This window comes from Nakaseomyces glabratus, chromosome D, assembly GCF_010111755.1.
Source record: "Nakaseomyces glabratus chromosome D, complete sequence".
In the NCBI taxonomy this organism is placed as follows: Eukaryota; Fungi; Ascomycota; class Saccharomycetes; order Saccharomycetales; family Saccharomycetaceae; genus Nakaseomyces; species Nakaseomyces glabratus.
This window is the reverse complement of record NC_088954.1, coordinates 132,767-153,830: the sequence shown is the minus strand read 5'-3', so window position 1 is coordinate 153,830 and position 21,064 is coordinate 132,767. Positions and strand designations below refer to the sequence as shown.

Here is a 21,064-nt window from a genome sequence, read left to right as displayed (position 1 = left end):
TGTTACAGAGCGGTGTTATATCTTGCTTCACTATCCCCCCCCCATTATGTTCCTGTACTGTTCCAGGAAAGAATTACGTAAACCATTGTTATAATCGAGAATATGTATTTTATATGGGTCGAGAATCTGTGAGATCTCTAGGTGTCAGCTTTTAGTTAACTATCTGGTGCTGGTCTCCAAAGGGCGACTCGTCTTCCGGCAGTGATATGTCCAGGTCTATGGTGAAACTCTCCGTGCTGGACCCACTGCTATGCACATCATCGTGCTGCTCTGGCACTTGCACATCTTGCGTCTCTTCTGGCATACCTTCACTGGCGTCTTGTGGGTCCTTGCCATCGATTGTTATTAGCCGAGGCTTGGCACGTATCGCAGTGGTCAGGTTCGTGGCAGGCTTCTCCGCTTTCTCCATCTCCGGCTTCACTGGAACCGGAGTGACACTATGGTCAAACTCGAGGTCAAAGTTGTCCTCGCTACCCAGTATAGACGACCCCAATGTGATGTGTGAGCGCACGTCGTCGTGGTTCAGCCGGCCCCTCACAGCACGACTGTGCGGCCTATATCCAGGCTTCACATGCGGTTGCATCTGGTTGATGGTAACACCCGGAATATAAGCAATCGGCAACACATTCGACGACGCCTTCGTGTGCACTGTGTTGTTACTGTATATACTCTGTGCGTCGCTCGCTGCCTTCAACGGACGCATGGGCCTCAGCCTGAACTGCTCCACTGTTTGACCATTCCGCAGCGCATCTAGACCCACGGGACCGCTCACATTCATGTCATCTCCTTCCTCCACTATGTCTTTCAGCCGTTGTCGCATATGAGGCTGGGCAGCATACAGGTGTCTTGGTCCCGCCCCGTCATCGATATCGTCTTCGTCGTCTTCGTCGTCGTCGTCATCTTCGTCATCGTCATCGTCGTCTATATCCAGGTCTAGGTCATCATCATCCAGCTCGTTCTCAATGTCGGAGTCCCATTTGATCCCATCACCTCCAGCACCATCTTCGCCGTCTTCGCCATCCCCGCTGTTCTTACCACCGACCCTGTTGGGGCCCCTGCGGCCCCTGCTCAGCTTGTACGCACGCAGCTTGCCCTCCCTGGCGAACCGCTTCCTTCTCTTCCAGAAGTACACTATCACCAGCACCAGCACCAGCACAAGGAACCCGACAACACTACCGGACACGATCCCCGGTATATTCACACGGCCCTTGTGGGAGTTCGTCGAGCTCCCAGAGCTGTTCGTCGCATTCAGGGCGTTACCGTTGGCGTCCACGCCGGAGAGACTCCCGATCGCGAGACTGGACTTCTTCGCACAGTATGTGTAAGGGCATGTGTCACAGGTCAGCGCCGTGAGCACACAGTTCTCGTCCTCTGCGCAAGTAGGACACGCCACGGAAGTGGGGCACACCACACAACCGTCAGCACCCCGGCTGTACGTCTGTGAAGGCTGCGGTATAGACACGGACTGCGATACAGAACTCATGACTTATATCTGTAGACTCCTCTGCTTCAATGCGAACTCCAGGATCACCGAATAGCATGCGATGAGCTGTTGATTCTTATATATAATTATCTATTGCATTTTTTTTTTAATGCTGCATGGGGGGGCCTAGTAAATCACCCGTACAAGTCACGCGTGAGAGAAAGAGAAGGGCCCTTTCGTCGTGGAAGCGTGGATCGTGAGCGACCTGTTTCTAAATATAGCTTTTGGGTAGGATATTATATTAAGTGAAATTTTATTAGAGGGTAAATGTATGTGAAAGTTATGTATAATATGTTGCTAAATTAGCGATCGTGAATGCATAGAATCTAATCGTTATAGAAAACCGCAACTTGTGCTGTTTTGTTGTGTTTTCTTGTCGTTTTTTTATATTATTTATCTAGTATTTTGCTTTAGTTGTTAATGCAATTACTTGCACTCACACTTGTCACCGCATCCACAAGAACCGTGACAGCTGGAACCGTGGGAACCGCACTTGCATTGTTCACCGCAGCCGTGACAGCTCTGCTTCTTGCACTCGCACTTGTCACCGCACTGGCAGCCACCGTTGGCGCAGTTTGGACAGGAGCAACCGTTAGGACATTTGCAATCGTTAGCCATTGTGTTTGTTTTTGTATGTGTTTGTTGTTTGTTGTATGAGTTATGTAGGATCTACAAAATGTTTAATTAGAAATTGATCTAACATTTCAAAAAGACCTCTGTTTATATATAAATTTTTTTTTGCATGCTATCCCGAAAGCTATTATTGCTGTCAATACAGATAGTCATAGTCAGAAGCTATTATTGCTGATTTTCACTTTTCTTTACACATCATGTGAGAGAGAATGGGCGAACACTTCTTGTTTGTACTTCCCTCCTTAAGGGAGTGTAGGATGTGTATGAAGAGCGGAATTCTTTAAGCAGCAAACCTGGCAAGTGAGCACTGGCACTGGCACTGGCAAGTGACAAGTGGCACTAGACAGAATCAGCAAAATTGGTTATTTGTGAGATGCGGATATTATTAATAGTGAGGCAGTTAAGCTCAAAGTTGACTGGGTTGGTGCTTGAGAAACACGCGTACAACAGATCTACAAATTGCGCTGCAAGCACAGAGCAGCACGTATGAGCATCAGAAAAAAGGAAGGGCAGGAAAAAAGCAATTTATGTTCCGATCCGGCCCGTCGGTTGTTCTTTCCAGTTGTGACGAGAGAGTGTGTACGGCCGTTACTCCGCGACTGCGATCCCTGCTGATATCCCTTCTGATCCGGTCTAGCACGGTGCGATTTCTTCTGTGTGGGAGCGAGTTCCCAGAAGTTCCAGAAGTTCCAGAAGTCCAAAAAAGTTCCAGAACCTATACGGCTCTCCTCGGGGGAGCAGTGCTGGGCTTACTCTCGCTGTCCCTGCCCCTTGCCCCTGTCGCTGGTCACACGCTTGGGCGAACCGTCTTTTCGCTGACAACTGGCACGGCATCTTTATTTGAGTTTTTCCTCTTTCCGTCACTCAACTGTGTCATGTGATACACTCCGTTGCACATCATATGGTAAATCAGCCAGGTGCTCCGGGCCGTCGCTCAATCTGTAGATCACCGATTGCCACATGATGCGTGTCGTACAGGGGTATACCGTGACCTGTGTCTTGTTCTGCCACGTGGTGCTTCTTTATCCCTGTCGTGAAGTATGTTGGGCGGCCCCTGACTCTGTCCCTGACTCTGTCCCTGACACTGTCCTAGTGCACGGTAGTTGCTGGTGGTGGCCCTCGTGTGTTGCAGCTCGCTCTCGTCTGTGACTATGCTCTCCGCATCGGCGTCCGTGGAACTGGGATGGGCGTGTTCATAGCTATAGCTACCAGCTTCGAACTCGTGCCGGTTACTCATTGGACCCTGGACATCCAGTACTAATGATGACAGCGTTTTGGTTACGGTGCACTGTGTAGATTTGTGTTGCCCTTGCTCTTGCTCTTGTTCTTGCTCTTGTTCTTGCTTTTGCTTTTGCTCTTGCTTTTGCCCTTGAGAGTAGCACCGGACCTTGATCAGCAACCACTTGTCTAACATTATCCTCACATACTTCCTATACCATTTGACCTTGGTGTCCAGTGCCGGTATAGTACAGTCAAGTTCCTGCTGTGCCAAGTCCCGCTCATTGAACTCTATAATCTTCTCTACGCGCGCAGTCTGTTGAAACAACAGGTCGAGCTGAGCGTCCAGTCCATCGCCCATCTCTTCGTCAAACTGGAACATCCGTTCCTCGGTGCTAGAGTCCTGGTGCATTGTCCTACTCCCTACATACTAGTATATACATGCTATAGCTCTGCACACAAAGCTCTTTCTTCTTTTTTTGAACTAGTGGTTATATAAATATACTCGCTGCATCGTGAACACTTGACACAAAGTGTATACAGAGCATCCTCGTTCCAGGCATTGGTGTTAGCCTAGACTTGTTAAACCGTTCTTCATTGTGTGCCGACGATAAAATATTACTTGCTGGTTTTTAACGTTTTGGTCTTCAAAATGTCCTCCCCTACTGATTAAGGAACAAGATGATTTGCCTAACGTGAAGAAACTGGCAAAAACGGCAATGTATAAAATGTAGTATTATTAGAATTCTTATATCTGCACATATTCACAAGAACTAGCCACAACAATATTTAATGCAGTGAAAAGCATGCTACTATCGTGCCTATTATTGCTTCTATCCTGCCTGCCCATCAAGGCAGCAAAAGCTGAGGACAATGAGAAGCCATTTTGTGCAGTCATGAACCCCCTAACGGGTACTTATATTGACCTCTCGCAGCTGTCTACTAGCCCTAATGAAGAATTCCAGATGACCCAGAGAAGGAACAACAAGAAGACTAAGAGCAACAAGACTCGTTGGCTAGTGAAGGACTGGGAAGGCAAGACAAATTTCACACTCAGTGTGTGCTCATCCCCAGTGGTGAGCAAGGAAGAGAAAGACCAACTATCCAACACCACAGGCGCTTTCTATGTGGTGAACGACACCGAACATGGTTATACCATGAAATATGTATCGATCGGTGACTTCAGTAGTGAACCTCGCCTAACTGGTATATATGACACAAGAGTGCTCACATTGAAGTACGAAAATGGGTCAATGTGTCCCAACGGCAAAGATCGTAAAGCAACATTGTTAAACTTCATATGTGACAAGACTGTGAGCTCAAAAGCACAGATTTCATACGTTGGAAACCTCCATGAGTGCTCTTACTTCTTCGAGATTAGAAGCGTCTATGCTTGTCCGACATCAAACAAGACTAACGAAGTCAACGTTTATGGTATCTTCATCAGTATCATTGTCATCTTCTTTATGGTCGAATATGCCTGCAGGAAGTGGCTGTTCAAGGATGGATCGGTGAAATCTGTAAGACTACATGACAATTACTCCTCCTCAACTACCTCTTTTGCAAGAGACGATATGAGATGGGAAATGAATAGACACAACCGTAGCTTATGGAAAACGATACCGATGAAAGTTTTTGGTGGGACCTTTAGATTTGTTGGCAGTGTTGTAGGCGGGCTCCTAACCAAGAACAACTCGAGGGCTCAATATTCGGCAGTTTCAACAAACCAACAAAGTCCCTTTTATAGAGATATGGAAGAGCAGAATGATATCCTAGATAGTCTGGACACGAATTAGCATAACTGCAGGCTCCTTTGTAACCATTATGTAGTTACTATTTTATAGAAATAATACTAATACAGAAATGTTCAAGAATATGACACAAAAGAAGGAACCTAGCCTACTGTAATGGTAATATCAATCCTTCTCAAGGAATAATAAGCAAAAGCTACATTATCTGAGGCATATTTGGGTAGTCTCCTGAATACTCAAGACTACAGTAACAATATCAGAAGCGAAACCAGATATTATATATGTCAGAAAGCACTGCATCACGTGACACTCAATGCCATTTGTATGCGATAATGCAGTTAGTGCTCTTGCTGCTGGATATAACATTGACTAGCAAGAGAGTTTCTTTACAATTGCGTTAATATGTTCCTTGGCAATATCCAGAACTTCGATGGAGAAGTCCCTTTGATTTAAAATGAGCGGTAGTTCCGTGCAGCCCAGGATTACACCATCAAGTCCATGCTCCTTGATCATTCCATTGATGATAGTGAGGAGAGTACTTTTAGTGTCGGGCGTTACTATTCCGTTTTCCAGTTCACCTACTATCTTTTGGTGAATTGTCTCTTGTTCTACTGGAGAAGGTGTGTATATGCTAATGCCGGCCATTTCAAAAGGCCTCTTAAAGAAATCGTTCTGCATTGTGAATTTTGTCCCCAACAAAGCCAATCTCTTAAGCCCCATGGCACTGGCAACATCCAATGAACACTGGACCATGCTCAACAATGGTAAATCTGTCTTGCCCTGGATCTTTTCGAATACAATATGTGGGGTGTTGCCGCACATCACTCCGAAATCAGCACCAGCCTTCTGAAGATTACATGCTGCATGAGCTAAATATTCAGCAACGTCATCATATTGTCTCTGTTCCAACATCTCAAACATGTGGTACATATTGATGCTCTCAACCACCATCTCGGGGAGAACTTTGTCAGAACCAACTGCATCCTGGAACTGCTTAATAATGCTTATGTAGTAGTGCGTGGTAGCCTCAGGACCAATCCCACCTATAATCCCAACCTTCATATTATTTTTGAGTGTTTAGCTATACCAACATAACAAACCTTATGAAGAGTCTTCAACCAAACCTACAATAGATGACTACAGCGCTAGCATCATAAGTAGATAGGTCACCAACCAAGTGATGAAGTTTGCGTTACGGCACTGGTAACCAGCTCTTGAATTGCTTTTCCAGGAAAAGAAACGTCATACAATACAGACAATACAGACAATACAGATGGGGGACCCTCTCATAATGGCCAGCATCAACATTAGTAGTTGTAAGGAGTACCCCTGTAAGTGCTGCTTCCTAGTTGGCCACCCGTTGAGAGAGTACCTCCTCCATCACTTATTGCTATTATTGCTTTTTATTGTTTCTTTTTTCAACTGAAAAATTTTTTTTTTTCAATGCGATGAGTTTGAAGAAAAAATTTGAAAAAAATTCATCGATGGAATAAGATATTTAAGCAGCTTGGGTTTTTAAAACTTCTCTTGAAAACTTTCCACTTCTTGTTAAATTCCTCTTTTGTAGAAAGTTCAGCACAGATAACTAACTTGAACTAATATAGCAATGGGTAAGGACAAGCAACACGTTAACGTCGTCGTTATTGGTCACGTCGATTCCGGTAAGTCTACTACCACCGGTCACTTGATTTACAAGTGTGGTGGTATTGACAAGAGAACTATCGAAAAGTTCGAGAAGGAAGCCGCTGAATTGGGTAAGGGTTCTTTCAAGTACGCTTGGGTTTTGGACAAGTTGAAGGCTGAAAGAGAAAGAGGTATCACTATCGATATCGCTTTGTGGAAGTTTGAAACTCCAAAGTACCACGTCACCGTTATCGATGCCCCAGGTCACAGAGATTTCATCAAGAACATGATTACTGGTACTTCTCAAGCTGACTGTGCTATCTTGATTATTGCTGGTGGTGTCGGTGAATTCGAAGCCGGTATCTCCAAGGATGGTCAAACCAGAGAACACGCTCTATTGGCTTTCACCCTAGGTGTTAGACAATTGATTGTTGCTGTCAACAAGATGGACTCTGTCAAGTGGGATGAATCCAGATTCGCTGAAATCGTTAAGGAAACCTCCAACTTCATCAAGAAGGTCGGTTACAACCCAAAGACTGTTCCATTTGTCCCAATCTCTGGTTGGAACGGTGACAACATGATTGAAGCCACCACCAACGCTTCCTGGTACAAGGGTTGGGAAAAGGAAACCAAGGCTGGTGTCGTCAAGGGTAAGACCTTGTTGGAAGCCATTGACGCTATCGAACCACCAACCAGACCAACTGACAAGCCATTGAGATTGCCATTGCAAGATGTCTACAAGATCGGTGGTATCGGTACGGTGCCAGTCGGTAGAGTCGAAACCGGTGTCATCAAGCCAGGTATGGTTGTTACCTTCGCCCCAGCTGGTGTTACCACTGAAGTCAAGTCCGTTGAAATGCACCACGAACAATTGACTGAAGGTTTGCCAGGTGACAACGTTGGTTTCAACGTTAAGAACGTTTCCGTTAAGGAAATCAGAAGAGGTAATGTCTGTGGTGACTCCAAGAACGACCCACCAAAGGCTGCTGCTTCTTTCAACGCTACCGTCATTGTCTTGAACCACCCAGGTCAAATCTCTGCTGGTTACTCTCCAGTTTTGGACTGTCACACCGCCCACATTGCTTGTAAGTTCGAAGAATTGTTGGAAAAGAACGACAGAAGATCCGGTAAGAAGTTGGAAGACTCTCCAAAGTTCTTGAAGTCCGGTGACGCTGCTTTGGTTAAGTTCGTTCCATCCAAGCCAATGTGTGTCGAAGCTTTCTCCGACTACCCACCATTGGGTAGATTCGCTGTCAGAGACATGAGACAAACCGTTGCTGTCGGTGTCATCAAGTCTGTTGACAAGACTGACAAGGCTGGTAAGGTTACCAAGGCCGCTCAAAAGGCTGCTAAGAAATAAGAATATTGATAAATTTAAATTTTGGAATGAGGGTTGTCCTTTCCTTTACAATAGAGGCATTTGAGTGAGTAGGTTTTATCACCTTCTTGCTCTTATTAAATCGCAGTTGTCTTTCCGGTATGTGCTTGACTGAGGAACAATATTTTATTCATGATACATTTCCATGCTACGCATATGGTCATCCACATGGAAGGTAATTTTCTTCTGTGGCCTTTCATATAGTTGTGAATGGTAGAACAATCTTCATATATTTTTATTTTTAATTTTATTTCCATCATCATTGTATTTATCATTTATTTTTTTTCATTTCTAGCACTTTTATCAATAATATAATTCGCAGGCGGTTCGTCAAAATAAGTTAAAGGCTTTATAACATAAGTAATATGAATGCACTTACTATTGTGTATTTAAATCTACAATAAAATAATAATATTAGTAACAATCAAGCTACGTTGAAATACACCTTTTGTATTTTATATAATACGTCCTCACGAGCCCACTAAATTTGAAGTAATAACAATAATTTTAAGAGAAGCTCATCGATGAGCCATCACCAACAATTACTTCAGAACGGGAAGGCCACTATCGGTTATGAAGCAAGAAAACATAAAGACGCTATATTTACAGAATCTCCCCAGAAGGCCAGTTAACAAGGAGTCTTTCATTAGGAATCTTCTCAAGTGCATCAACAGAAACAATATTTATGTACTGAACCCATCAAAGCCAATACCTGCCTCAATCGACTTCAATGAATATAATGAATTAAAGGAATCACAGGATAAGAATCTCTATTTGGATGAATCACTGGGTCTAATCTCAATTTCGCTATCAAGATCACTGCGATTAAGAAATCAAGGCTTCCTAACCTTCGAGAGCCATGAACTGGCTCAGAGTTTTATGGATCGCTACCAGAACAATAAATTGAAAGTATCTGGAAGAATAATCAATATTAGTTTTGCTAAGAAGGAGTCGTTTTTAGGCTTGTACTTAGACAACGAACGTGTCTTGCAGAAGGCGTTGCGGACCAAATATAGGAAAGAAGATTTAGAGAACAATCAACATAAACTGGAAACTTTAAAGCTAAGAAGGAAACAGAGAAGACTGAGATCGAAATTAAGATCAAAAGGTGTTGATGATGAGCAGATTAAAGCTGCTGTGACAGGTTTAACACAGAAAGTGACGGCCACAATCAATGAAAAGAAGCCAGTGCCATTAGCATTGAAACAAGAAACAAGACCACCTAAACAAGATAATGAAAAACTCGTAGAGCCAAATTCTATACTATTGCTGACAGATTTGCCATCTGGGTGTACATCAGATCAGATAAAAGTCAACATACCGACTAAGGAACTCAAGGAAATTCGACTGGTATCAGTTCGGAATGTGGCATTTGTCGAGTATGAAGATATTGAAGCTGCAACAGTGGCCTTAAAAGAAATGGTTCCAAAATTAACAAAACTTGGCAATAATATCAAGGTTACCTACGCAAAGAAGTAAACTAACAATGAAGTTTTGAGTCTATGATTTTTTGTTTCTAAACAAGATACAGATAGAATATATAGATAGATCACATTAGCTTCATTAGAACCTTTTCAATGATCAATGTGGTTATTTACTGGATCAGACCAAATATATATTTACAGCTGAGTTTGTGTTATGATGCCAGCCTACAGTTAAGGAATCTGGAGAGACTAGATTCGACACCATTGGTGTCGAAATGTACCGAAAGATCAGACATAACTTTAGAGCATCTATTTACCAAAAAACACAGTTCTTAAACCAGTGAATAGGTTTTCCTTCTTCTTACCTGTCAATTCATCCATCAATCTCTGATAATATTCTGGGTTCCCATTGGGTTTGTATAACTTGTCTCCTACTTCATAATAATTCTTGTATTTATCACTCATCAACACTTCCAAAGACCTCTTTTGTTTTGTCAGTCCTTCTTCAGATACCATATCCTGTTGTAAAGCACCCTGTAATTTCTTCAAGAAATCCTTCTGTAGACCTAAGGGACCTGAGGTTCTGCTAATCATATCTTTGACTTCTGAAAGACTTGGCTTCTTCTCATTCGCAGCGTCTTCTCCTTTGAGAGATACACCAGCTATACGGTTGAACCTAGAGATTTGAATATCCTTGAAGGAGGTCAAATGCTTGAACCTATCGGCAGGAAACCTTTCCAGACATTTCACCACTTGCTTTGCAGCTTCTCTGACAGCAGGCGGCGTAGACATTTGTGTTTCGATCTTTAATGTATGTGGTAAATGACTTATCCAAAGATGTAACCTTGTTCAACAAGTCTAATGTCAATTTTAAACCTGGTCAACCTCTTCTTGAGCTCTTGAAATCCCTGTCGATACCGTTCCACTTTGATTTTGAACTTTTTCTTCTGGCTCTTCAAGGCCTTCTTAGTTTGAAAAATTGGATTTTGAAGAAATTACTGATCAATTTGAATCATTGGAAAAGTGCTATATAGAATATGATTTATTGACTGAACAAATAATATTTATCATTATGTAGTTGTTGTAGATGATGGCAACACATGGCAAACTGCTTTCAAAATATTCTTTAATTGGATCCCAGTCTGGAGGTCTTATGTTCTAACTCATCAAGTGCGTGATCCCATGCATGGTTAAACGTATTATCAGAGAATTTGTTTGACGCACACTCCTTGGCTCTTTCTGATATCTGTTTTCTCTCAGCTATGCTTAAGCTATTGGCTTCTTCAAATATATCTGCCAGAGAGCCATAGTTGTTGAACTGTGCATCTGTTGGCTTATAATCAGGATCACTCTTGTCCTTGAAGAATAAACCAGTTCTCGTGTCTTTTGTAGAATCACTATAAGGCAATTGCTGTTTCTTTGCAGAATCCCAGGGAACTATTATATCTAGTAAGGGTCCAGCTGAGGCATGCACTAGCGAGATTAGACCTGCTGCTGCGTATTCTACAACTGCAATACCGAAATGTTCGTTCCACATTGCATTGATACCAAAGGTTGACTCAGCAAGGAATTTCTTAATATCATCGTAACTACAATCTGTCTTAAACGTTAATGATTCTTTCGGTATTTTCAGTGTATCAAATGCCCAGCTTTTCAAAGTTTCGACATAAGCCCTATCCTCTTCAGATCTAGTCGACCCTATGAGCACCAGTTTGAAGTGGTCCTTGCTTGCAGTTCTGCTGATAAAATCAGAGTATGCTTGTATCACTAACTTGTGTCTCTTCTCGGGTCTAAATTGGGCAATTAAAACTGCTTGGTTTTGTCTTGTCTCGTATGCAGTAGGCGAAGAGTTCTTAACCAGTTTCTCAGTCGAGCATGGTGGATACATAACTTTTATCTTGACCCTCTTCCAAATTGATCTTATGTGATTACCGGTCCATGTTGAGTTTGTGATTGCTACATCAACGAATTTTCCCACATACTGGTACCACTTCATAAATAGTTTCCAATAGATTAGTTTCAAAGTTCCTTTCTTGGATGGCTGTTTCTGATTCTCTATCTCGATCTTGTGTATCATATCAGAGGATATCACCGGATAATGTGTGTAAGTCATCACAGGCAAGCCTGCAAGCCAACGAACCACGGGGTACCCAAATGGGTAACCCATAGTGTCCAGCCATATATCTGGAACAAAACGAAGGAGAGCTTCGATGGTTAGCAGCATCGATCCCATAGCCTGTCCGACCAAAGTCAAATGCTTCCACGTACTGCCATCCACCCACTTCCTGTACTTCAAAAACACAAACTGAACCCTATTGAAATCCATCTCATAGTCAAACCGCTTGATCACATTCGCAATAATCTCTTTGGGACTGCTGTCCACGTCACCAGTGTAGATCACAATGGAACAATTGGGGTCGTAAAGTAGCGTCTCCTGAACCGCTTTCCACAGAACTTTCTCACCACCACCTCCTGCATTGCAATATGGGTGGAAAAACCCATAGTACCGCGTGGTATACTTCTGTATCCCGCCTCGCTGCCATCTGATGATGTTCCTCCTCGTCAAGTCAAGCATAGGAACCCGCACCACAGGCAGCACAAACAGCAGCACCGCAGCAACGACAACCCATAGCATCGTAGACATGTTGTGTTGCTAAACGCTAACTCACTGCTTCAAAACCACACCAATAGGCTTTCTTATATGGCGTGGTTTGCTCATCCAGCATTTTTTTCAAAGTTCGAGGTGACAATGGGAAGGGTCCCCCAGCTGGAAAAAAGGGAAATCACTAAGGCAATCCCATTCAAATAAGAGACCTACTAATGGTACTTGATTCTGAAGTCCAGTTCGCAAGGAAGCAGTAGAATAGAACGCAAGCTATGGAGAAGATGGAATCGCTGTCGCCCACGAACAGTGGGAGCGGTGCGGGGATCAGTCCCGGGTCCTCTCGAGAGGGCAGTCAGGGTGCTTTGAGCAATGTTGTGAAGAAGAGCAGCCATAGTAATTCTGCGATATCTTTTCAGAGGAAAGTGGAAGTATTTGGTTCTGACTGTGACGAGGAAGAGGATAGGATGATTCCTGATACTGAGGATGAAGCTATTGCTAGTCCGAGAAAGAACTATTTGAAGAGCAAGTACGTTGGTATTGGACAAGACGACGACGATGACGAAGAAGATGAAGATGACGAGGAATCTCGGGACCAGCTTGGTGCACATATCTTGTCGTCACTGCCTTCTTTCAAGAGGCGGCCACTGAGTGACACGCCAGTGGCTAGTATGTGGAATTCGCCTAGCGGTTCAGCCGAGGCTACCCCTTCGTCTTCCAGAGAAAGTAGTACTCTGAGCCTGGTGCAACTGAACCAGGCATTACAAAACTCTAAGATCAATGCAAACTTAAACAAAACGGTGCCATCGGAAGGATTCACAATGGGTCCAACAGATATAATTTCCCCTAAATCGCCCTCTCCAAATGAAGCCAGCCCCGGTTTGGTAAAGTCGCCTTCGCAATTCTACCATCCAAAGAGGAGACCTACTACAATTGATGTTCCTGGGTTGACCAAATCCAAGACCTCGCCTGATGGATTGATTTCAAAGGAGGATCCAGGTTCTAAATTAGTTATTGTTATGGTAGGCTTACCCGCTACAGGTAAATCGTTCATCACAAACAAACTATCAAGGTATTTGAATTACTCGATGTATTACTGTCAAGTTTTTAATGTTGGTAACACTAGGAGAAAATATGCTAAGCAGATGGGCTTGTCTGAACAAGACTCCTCATTTTTCGATCCCACAAACACCGAATACACAGCATTAAGAGATAAATGGGCTCTTGACACATTAGAAGAGCTGATGGATTATCTTTTGGATGGGCCTGGATCTGTAGGTATTTTTGATGCCACAAATACCAGTAAAGCGCGCAGAAAACAAGTATTAGAAAGAATAAGAAACAGAAGTCCTCATCTAAAGGTATTATTTCTTGAATCCATCTGTACTAACAAGGCTGTTGTTGAAAGTAATATTAGACTAAAATTATTTGGTCCTGATTACAAAGGAAAAGACCCAAAGAAATCATTACTGGATTTCAAAGAACGTTTATCAAACTACATTAAGGCCTACGAACCTATCGAAGATGAAGAAGATATCCAATATATTAAAATGATCGATGTTGGTAAAAAAGTAATCGCAAATAAGATACAAGGTTTCCTCGCTTCTCAGACGGTGTATTATCTGTTGAATTTTAACCTAAAGGAAAGACAGATTTGGATAACGAGAAATGGTGAAAGTGAAGATAATGTATTAGGTAAACTGGGAGGCGATTCTCACATAACAAGCCGTGGTGACAAGTACGCTAAGGCGCTTTCTAGATTTATTGACGAACAAAGAGCACAATTCCTTGTTAATGAAATTGAAAAAAACAAAGCTGGACAAGAACAGCTCAAGAAATTGGAGTCTGGAAACATACATGATGTAGATCTTGATAAAGATAAGTTACCATCTGTAGCTGACTTAAACCAACCCGACCAACTTTACAATGAGTTCTTTGTGTGGACTAGTATGTTGAAGAGGTCGATAGAAACAGCCAAATACTTTAATGAGGATGAATATCCAATCAAGCAAATGCGTATGCTTGATGAAATTAGTGCAGGTGATTACGAAGGTATGACTTTCCCAGAAATACAAGCAAAATTCCCATCCGAATTTGCCGAGAGACAACGGGATAAATTGCGCTATCGTTACCCTGGCATTGGCGGTGAATCCTACCTCGATGTTATCAATAGGTTGAGACCTGTGATCACTGAGGTAGAAAGGATTCAGGACAACGTGTTAATAATCACACACCGTGTTGTAGCGCGTGCTTTATTGGGATATTTTATGAACTTAAGTGTAGACATAATCTCTAATTTGGACGTCCCACTTCATTGTGTCTATTGCTTAGAGACCAAGCCATACGGTATAACATGGTCCTTATGGGAATATGATGAAGACAAAGATACTTTCTTTAAAGTTCCTGAATATAATTTGAACACAAAGCGTGTGAAAGAAGCAGGTCTAGTCAACAACGAAAGGAGATACTCAGTGATTCCTACCGCACCACCATCCAAGAATAAGTCTCCCTCAAATACTAATGAAAACAAGTCCACGAAACAAGGCACAGCAAAAGTATCTTCACTAGGTAATAATGGTGCCACTTTACTTCCTCCTAAGCTAACAAGGTTAGAAGGTGGCGGAACTTCGGTTTCTATTGGCCAAAGAAGACAAGTTTCCAACAGCAAAGGCTCTGCACTGCTACAAAAGGAGTAATTTGTCGCTGGTATCATTGCTAATGACTTCAAAACTTTCTCTTTAATGATATTCCTGTTCCTTTTTCTCTCCGTATTTCGACACTGTTCCTTTATCTTTTAACATGACAGCAATTATGAGGGCGTAGTTGCCCTGCGACTAGGTATTGTCCTAGAAGCACTTATTTACGTACTTTAAATATTCAAATATTAGACAAAATAGTCTATAACACGAGCGTATACCTCCTGGTAGCCAGTGCAAAGGCGACTCCAACAAGCCAAGCCTATTATCATCACATAGAACGACATAATTAAAGCCGACATTTTGAGATTGTTTTTCTGCCAAAATTGCAACGACGACGTGGAAATCGCTTCCACCAGAAATTTTGGCAGAAACTGGAAAAAAAAGTGAATAAAATAGCAATAATATTGTTAGTTTGGCCATTGTTGTGAGGTCTTGTTGCGTGTTTTAACTAGTGAGAAAGGGTAGGATATCTGTAATCAATTGATTATTCCTTTTTAGCTGATATTAGTCCAGAAAGAAGCCGGATCAGATCGATTATTCTTCGTTTTGGAAAACATAACATCGAAAAGTTGAGCAATTCTTAAACGAGGACAAGTTGACTACTCTGATATCATTTGATTCCTATATTAAACCTTGCAGGTTACATTGAGAGCACTCTGCGGTCAATATTGATCTTATAAAGGTTTCACTAAAGTGGGAAATACAATACAATAGGGAATATTTTATCAGGAACCAATGTCTCACCATAAGAAACGTGTTTATCCACAGGCTCAATTCCAATATGGAGCAGGTGTCCCACCTGCTGGTATACCTGTTAGTGATGCATCCATAATACCACCTCAGGTTCAATCTCCACAAGTAGGTGCCACCGACAACATGATCCCTCCTTATAATCAAACTCCAACCATGAACCAAATGGAACAAGCACCACAAGCGCAAATGTTCACTCCTGCTCAACAGCAATTGAACCAACAGATCAATTCAGTAACTACTAATATGGGAGCCATGAACATTGGCACGCCAATGATGGAACAAATGCCACAACAAATGACCCCACAACCACAAATGTATGGGCAATCTCAAGGTCTAATGGGTCATTCTAACAAACCGATGAACCAATTGTACCCAGTTGATCTATTGACAGAACTGCCTCCTCCAATCCATGATCTGATGTTGCCACCACCACCATTGATGGTTTCTCCAGACAAAATGTTGGTCCCATCTGAAACTGCCAATGCCAGTTCTGACTATTTGAGATGTACCCTGAACGCCATGCCAAAGAACGGTAGTCTTTTGAAAAAATCTAAGTTACCATTGGCGTTAGTCATTAGACCATATCAACATCTACACGATGAAGTTAACCCACCTCCATTGAACGAGGATGGTTTAGTTGTTCGTTGTCGTCGTTGTCGTTCTTACATGAATCCTTTTGTGACATTTATTGAACAAGGTAGAAGATGGAGATGTAACTTCTGTAGATTGGCTAATGATGTTCCAATGCAATTGGATCAAAGCTTTGAAGGTGCTCCAGCCAATCGTTACGAAAGAAATGAAATCAAACACTCCGTCATGGAATACTTGGCACCAAAAGAGTACACAGTCAGACAGCCACCACCATCTACTTACATTTTTGTTTTGGATGTTTCTCAAAACGCTGTCAAAAACGGATTGTTAGCTACAACTGCCAGATCTATTCTAGACACCTTGGAGTTTTTGCCAAACCATGATAACAGAACCAGAGTATCCATTTTGGCGGTTGACAACTCTTTGCATTATTTCTCTATTCCACTAGATGAAGAGTCCGACCAAATTAGAATGATGGACATCAGTGACATTGACGAGCCATTCTTACCAAAACCTCACTCGATGATTGTACCATTGAATGAATGTAGAAACAACTTAGAAAAGTTGTTGACTCAACTTCCAGAGATTTTCCAATTCAACATCATGAGCAAGTTTGCGTTAGGTCCAGCATTAAAGGCTGCTCAAAACATGATCTCTAATCTAGGTGGTAAGATTGTTGTAGTTTCTGCTACTTTGCCAAATATCGGTATTGGTAAACTACAAAGAAGAAATGAGTCTGGTGTTGCTAACACACCAAAAGAGTCTACACAGTTGCTGTCTTGTCAAGATGCATTCTACAAGAACTTTACTATTACCTGTAGTAAATCTCAGGTCTCAGTAGACCTATTCTTGGCCTCTGAAGATTACATGGATGTCGCATCTCTTTCAAACCTTGGTCGTTTCACCGGTGGTCAAACACATTTCTACCCAGGTTTTACAGCTGCTAATATCGCTGATGTCACCAAGTTCACAAAGGAGTTCTCCAAGTTCTTGTCTATGGACTTATCTACAGAAACTGTCATGAGAGCTCGTGGCTCCACCGGTATTAGAATGAGTGCCTTTTATGGTCACTTTTTCAACAGATCTTCTGACTTGTGTGCTTTCTCAACAATGCCAAGAGATCAATCATACGTATTTGAAATGAGCATTGACGAAAATATAGGTACCGAATACTGTTATGTTCAAATTGCGGTGCTGCTGTCCTTGAACACTAGCCAACGTCGTATCAGAATTATTACAGTGGCTATTCCAACCACTGAATCTCTCTCAGAAGTATACGCATCTGCCGACCAACTCGCAATCGCTGATTTCTTCACCAAGAAGGCTGTTGAAAAGGCTATGAACTCAAGCTTACAAGACGCTAGAGACCTACTAAACAAGTCATTGCAAGACATTCTCGCAACATACAAAAAGGAAATTGTGGTATCAAACACTGCTGGTGGTGCTCCACTAAGATTCTGCGCTAACTTAAGAATGCTTCCATTACTGGTCCACGCTTTGTCTAAGCATACCGCTTTCAGAGCTGGTATTGTTCCAAGTGATCATAGAGCAGCAGCTCTAAACAACTTAGAGTCTATGCCACTAAAATACCTAGTCAAGAGTGCTTATGCTAGAGTTTACTCCCTGCATGATATGGTAGATGAGGCTGGTTATCCAGATGAAAATGGTGAAATCGTGCTACCAGAACCTATTAATGCATCTGCCTCATTATTTGAGAGATACGGTCTATACTTGATTGACAACTCCTCAGAGTTATTCCTTTGGGTTGGTGGTGACGCTGTTCCGGAATTGGTTAATGATGTTTTTGGTTTACAAGATATCTTCCAAATTCCAAATGGTAAACACGAATTGGCTATAGTCGAAGGCTCTGAATTTAACGAGAGGGTCAGAAATATCATCCAAAAGGTAAGGGAGCACGACGATGTTATAACTTATCAGACATTATACATTGTTAGAGGGCCATCAGTCAGCGAACCAGTTGGCCATGCTGCTGGACGTGAGTTGCAACCATTGAGAATGTGGGCCACCAGTAACTTGGTCGAGGACAAGGTTCTTGGCACTGAAAGTTACCGTGAGTTCTTGCAAACTCTTAAGAATAAACTAAATAAATAATGAAGGAGTTAAAGTCCCTTAACGGCATTAAACCCATTAGATTGTAGAACATATAATATTTACGTATATATCGATTATAACATAGGAAAATTTTTAAAAAATTAATAAAATACTAGATGAAATGGAAAAACTGAGACATTATTTATAATAAGAAATGGAAGCACGATGTCGGAAAATCATATAATACCTTTACCTTCTATATTTGATTAAATATTCAAATATGGTATATATATATATCACGTGAGCGAGTTCATTTAGGTGATGATGTTAGATCTTAATACTCTGCGGTTTTTTCTGAGAAAATTGTAAATCACATTATCAATAGAAAAGTACGTAGGGATCAGAAAATTGCATCATTTGAGACCCTTGGAGCTGCAGCTTTGACTATGTGCTTGACAATTAGTCAAAGCTAATTAAGTGCAGTTGAAGGTATTAATTTGAAGAGGAAGTTGTGAAAGTCAAGCACTGATTATAAGGTTATCAACTCTGTGATCTGGTAGATGGATAAAAGAAATGGCTCTCTCTAGTATTGAGCACTATTTGTCGTACCACTTGCGGGTCCTACTTCCGCAAGTGCTTTCCTCTAAGTCATCGCACAATATTGCGTACATATTTGCATTATTCGCAGCTATCACGTCGGGATTCGTTTCACTAATATCTCTTTATGCACAGCCATGGCAGGAACATCTGTCCTACAGTTCATGGCAGATCAACATGATTGTAACTGTGATCAATATGGGTATGTACCTTACTCCACCAATTCTGGGTATAATCGCCGATATACATGGCCCCATCACTCTGAGCTTAAGTTCAGTTCTGGGTTTTATTCCTTCGTATGCATATTTGGCATATACTTTCCATCGAGATCATAGCTTCACTAATGAATCAGATGGATCATTTACGCCGACCTTGGTGTGTTTCTTTATCATTGGTGTAGCAACCAGTGGATTGTACTTCAGCGCCTTAATTACATGTGCAAAGCTATTCCCCGGTACCAAATTGCTTTCTATTAGTATACCAACTACATGTTATGGTCTGTCAAGTCTTATTGGCTCGCAGTTTTTGAGGGTGAAGTACTTCCACCCAGTTGATTATCCTTACCTAGACCTAGGAAGGGTATTCAAGGCATTCGCCTGGATCTACACTGTTATTGGTGTGATGATATGGATTGCGACAAGCAAAGTCGCACAGATCCAGCACGAGGCGGATATTATGGAAGAACAAGACCGGATGGCAGAGCCATCGGATAACGATGTAGAGAATCATTACGATGACAACGAACAATCCAGGCTATTACATGCAACTCATGCCCAGCAGATGACGTTGATGAAAGTGTTTAGAGATCCCGTATTGTACATATTTGGTGCTACGATTTTCTGTGCATTAGGCCCATTGGAGATGTTTATCGCCAATATGGGGTCATTGACCAATGTGCTCGCTGGTGGCCACGAACCCGCCATGTCTAGCGCGCTGTTATCCATATATGCATTGACCTCTACGTTGACTAGACTTGGCACTGGTCTGACGGTAGATTACTTCAACAAGAGGCAGCTGTCTGTGAAGTGGATTCTCCTGCTGTTCCTGGTTGTGGGTTTAGTCACCCAGGGTAAGATATACATGTTGTCCATGTCAAGTCTGGACCATAGCCACATGGTAACCATAAACAGGAAACTGTTCTACATTGGCATAATGCAAGGTATCGCATATGGTGGCCTGTTTACGATATATCCCACAATCACCTTGATGGTCTGGGGAGAGAAGATGTTCGGAACAGCGTACGGTACATTAATGATCGCACCAGCTCTGGGTTCAGCACTCTCGTGTCTCATCTACGCAGATGTATACGACTCTGAGTGTGCCAACTCAACCACGAGAAGCTGCATCGCCCCAGTGTACGAAACCACCGCACTCGAGTTCTGCGCAGCTATACTTCTAACTGTAGTGGTAACAGTACTCTGGCGCAAACGCAGAACACACATATAATTGTCTATGATACCCAATGATTAACCTAAGTAGCCATCGTTAAGCATAGAAATCTATAAATAGAAACACTGAGGACCCTGGGCCATCCACATTGCTCATGAATGGTGCTCAACACTGCCTCTGAGCCCACCGTCTATACATTCAAAGAAGAAAAGAAAGAAAATAGGCCCTCCACTCTCTGCGGGACTTTCACAGCACGCGAAAAAAAATCATGCACGCTATCTTGGATTTTGTAGGAAGCTCAAAGCTTCGAGGAAGAGTTTATACAATACCTCGACAGGACAATTGCCAGCTCGATTGGGCAGCTATTGCCATTTTCGCGAACTTTATGTCAGAAGTCTCGAGAAATTGCAATTTGCTTTAGTGAGAATTGGGCAGCCTTCGAGAGTAGTGGGAGCTGTGCCACCTCTCTCGAGGATTCCCAAACCGAAGAAAAAAGTGCTTTCAAATTCAGGCAACAAATGACACGAACTTCGACGACGGTTTGGAGGGTTTTTTGGTGTTCTCGTGGATTTGCCAAAAACATTCGAATGCAGCCAGCTTGACCCAATTCTTTGCAAGTCCTCTCTAGTATACCTTGCTCTTGTACTGGGATTCACTAGCTCACATGAAAAAAAATTTTTTTTTTGGAAGTATTGTTATCAATACTAGCAATTGAATATTGCCAGCCAGCACTAATGGAAAAATTCTTTGGATATATATATTTGGTGATATTTCATTAGGTTGAAACATTTGCTTTCTCTTTAACTCTTAAAGTTCAATTTAAAGAATAGCTCTTTGAACAAAAATAATACTAGCGAAGGTTTGCATTTAT

At 42.2% G+C, this 21,064-nt stretch overlaps 12 protein-coding genes across 12 annotated transcripts; 6 read left to right on the top strand and 6 right to left on the bottom strand.

Moving 5' to 3' along the window:
- Positions 1-151: 151 nt before the first annotated feature.
- OPY2 (Opy2p) lies at positions 152-1,483 on the bottom strand (the record flags this gene model as incomplete). The annotated part of the gene is made up of 1 exon (XM_445470.1): positions 152-1,483. One exon carries the CDS (start codon positions 1,481-1,483, stop codon positions 152-154), a length of 1,332 nt encoding a protein of 443 aa, XP_445470.1.
- Positions 1,484-1,909: 426 nt separating this feature from the next.
- MT-I lies at positions 1,910-2,101 on the bottom strand (the record flags this gene model as incomplete). The annotated part of the gene is made up of 1 exon (XM_002999481.1): positions 1,910-2,101. The coding sequence occupies one exon, from the start codon at positions 2,099-2,101 to the stop codon at positions 1,910-1,912; it is 192 nt and encodes a 63-aa protein (XP_002999527.1).
- Positions 2,102-3,062: 961 nt separating this feature from the next.
- GVI51_D01133 (uncharacterized protein) lies at positions 3,063-3,746 on the bottom strand (the record flags this gene model as incomplete). Its single annotated transcript, XM_445469.1, has 1 exon — positions 3,063-3,746. One exon carries the CDS (start codon positions 3,744-3,746, stop codon positions 3,063-3,065), a length of 684 nt encoding a protein of 227 aa, XP_445469.1.
- A 394-nt stretch (positions 3,747-4,140) lies between these two features.
- On the top strand, positions 4,141-5,130 carry MRL1 (Mrl1p; the record flags this gene model as incomplete). The annotated part of the gene is made up of 1 exon (XM_445468.1): positions 4,141-5,130. One exon carries the CDS (start codon positions 4,141-4,143, stop codon positions 5,128-5,130), a length of 990 nt encoding a protein of 329 aa, XP_445468.1.
- A 324-nt stretch (positions 5,131-5,454) lies between these two features.
- Positions 5,455-6,147, bottom strand: GVI51_D01089 (aspartate/glutamate racemase family protein; the record flags this gene model as incomplete). The annotated part of the gene is made up of 1 exon (XM_445467.1): positions 5,455-6,147. One exon carries the CDS (start codon positions 6,145-6,147, stop codon positions 5,455-5,457), a length of 693 nt encoding a protein of 230 aa, XP_445467.1.
- A 544-nt stretch (positions 6,148-6,691) lies between these two features.
- TEF1 (elongation factor 1-alpha) lies at positions 6,692-8,068 on the top strand (the record flags this gene model as incomplete). The annotated part of the gene is made up of 1 exon (XM_445466.1): positions 6,692-8,068. One exon carries the CDS (start codon positions 6,692-6,694, stop codon positions 8,066-8,068), a length of 1,377 nt encoding a protein of 458 aa, XP_445466.1.
- Positions 8,069-8,659: 591 nt separating this feature from the next.
- MUD1 (Mud1p) lies at positions 8,660-9,565 on the top strand (the record flags this gene model as incomplete). Its single annotated transcript, XM_445465.1, has 1 exon — positions 8,660-9,565. The coding sequence occupies one exon, from the start codon at positions 8,660-8,662 to the stop codon at positions 9,563-9,565; it is 906 nt and encodes a 301-aa protein (XP_445465.1).
- Positions 9,566-9,819: 254 nt separating this feature from the next.
- Positions 9,820-10,302, bottom strand: CBP6 (Cbp6p; the record flags this gene model as incomplete). The annotated part of the gene is made up of 1 exon (XM_445464.1): positions 9,820-10,302. One exon carries the CDS (start codon positions 10,300-10,302, stop codon positions 9,820-9,822), a length of 483 nt encoding a protein of 160 aa, XP_445464.1.
- A 334-nt stretch (positions 10,303-10,636) lies between these two features.
- Positions 10,637-12,154, bottom strand: ALG11 (alpha-1,2-mannosyltransferase ALG11; the record flags this gene model as incomplete). Its single annotated transcript, XM_445463.1, has 1 exon — positions 10,637-12,154. The coding sequence occupies one exon, from the start codon at positions 12,152-12,154 to the stop codon at positions 10,637-10,639; it is 1,518 nt and encodes a 505-aa protein (XP_445463.1).
- Positions 12,155-12,387: 233 nt separating this feature from the next.
- On the top strand, positions 12,388-14,808 carry GVI51_D00979 (6-phosphofructo-2-kinase/fructose-2,6-bisphosphatase; the record flags this gene model as incomplete). Its single annotated transcript, XM_445462.1, has 1 exon — positions 12,388-14,808. The coding sequence occupies one exon, from the start codon at positions 12,388-12,390 to the stop codon at positions 14,806-14,808; it is 2,421 nt and encodes an 806-aa protein (XP_445462.1).
- Positions 14,809-15,546: 738 nt separating this feature from the next.
- On the top strand, positions 15,547-18,267 carry GVI51_D00957 (uncharacterized protein; the record flags this gene model as incomplete). The annotated part of the gene is made up of 1 exon (XM_445461.1): positions 15,547-18,267. The coding sequence occupies one exon, from the start codon at positions 15,547-15,549 to the stop codon at positions 18,265-18,267; it is 2,721 nt and encodes a 906-aa protein (XP_445461.1).
- A 513-nt stretch (positions 18,268-18,780) lies between these two features.
- Positions 18,781-20,250, top strand: MCH1 (Mch1p; the record flags this gene model as incomplete). The annotated part of the gene is made up of 1 exon (XM_445460.1): positions 18,781-20,250. The coding sequence occupies one exon, from the start codon at positions 18,781-18,783 to the stop codon at positions 20,248-20,250; it is 1,470 nt and encodes a 489-aa protein (XP_445460.1).
- Between the last annotated feature and the right edge of the window lie 814 nt (positions 20,251-21,064).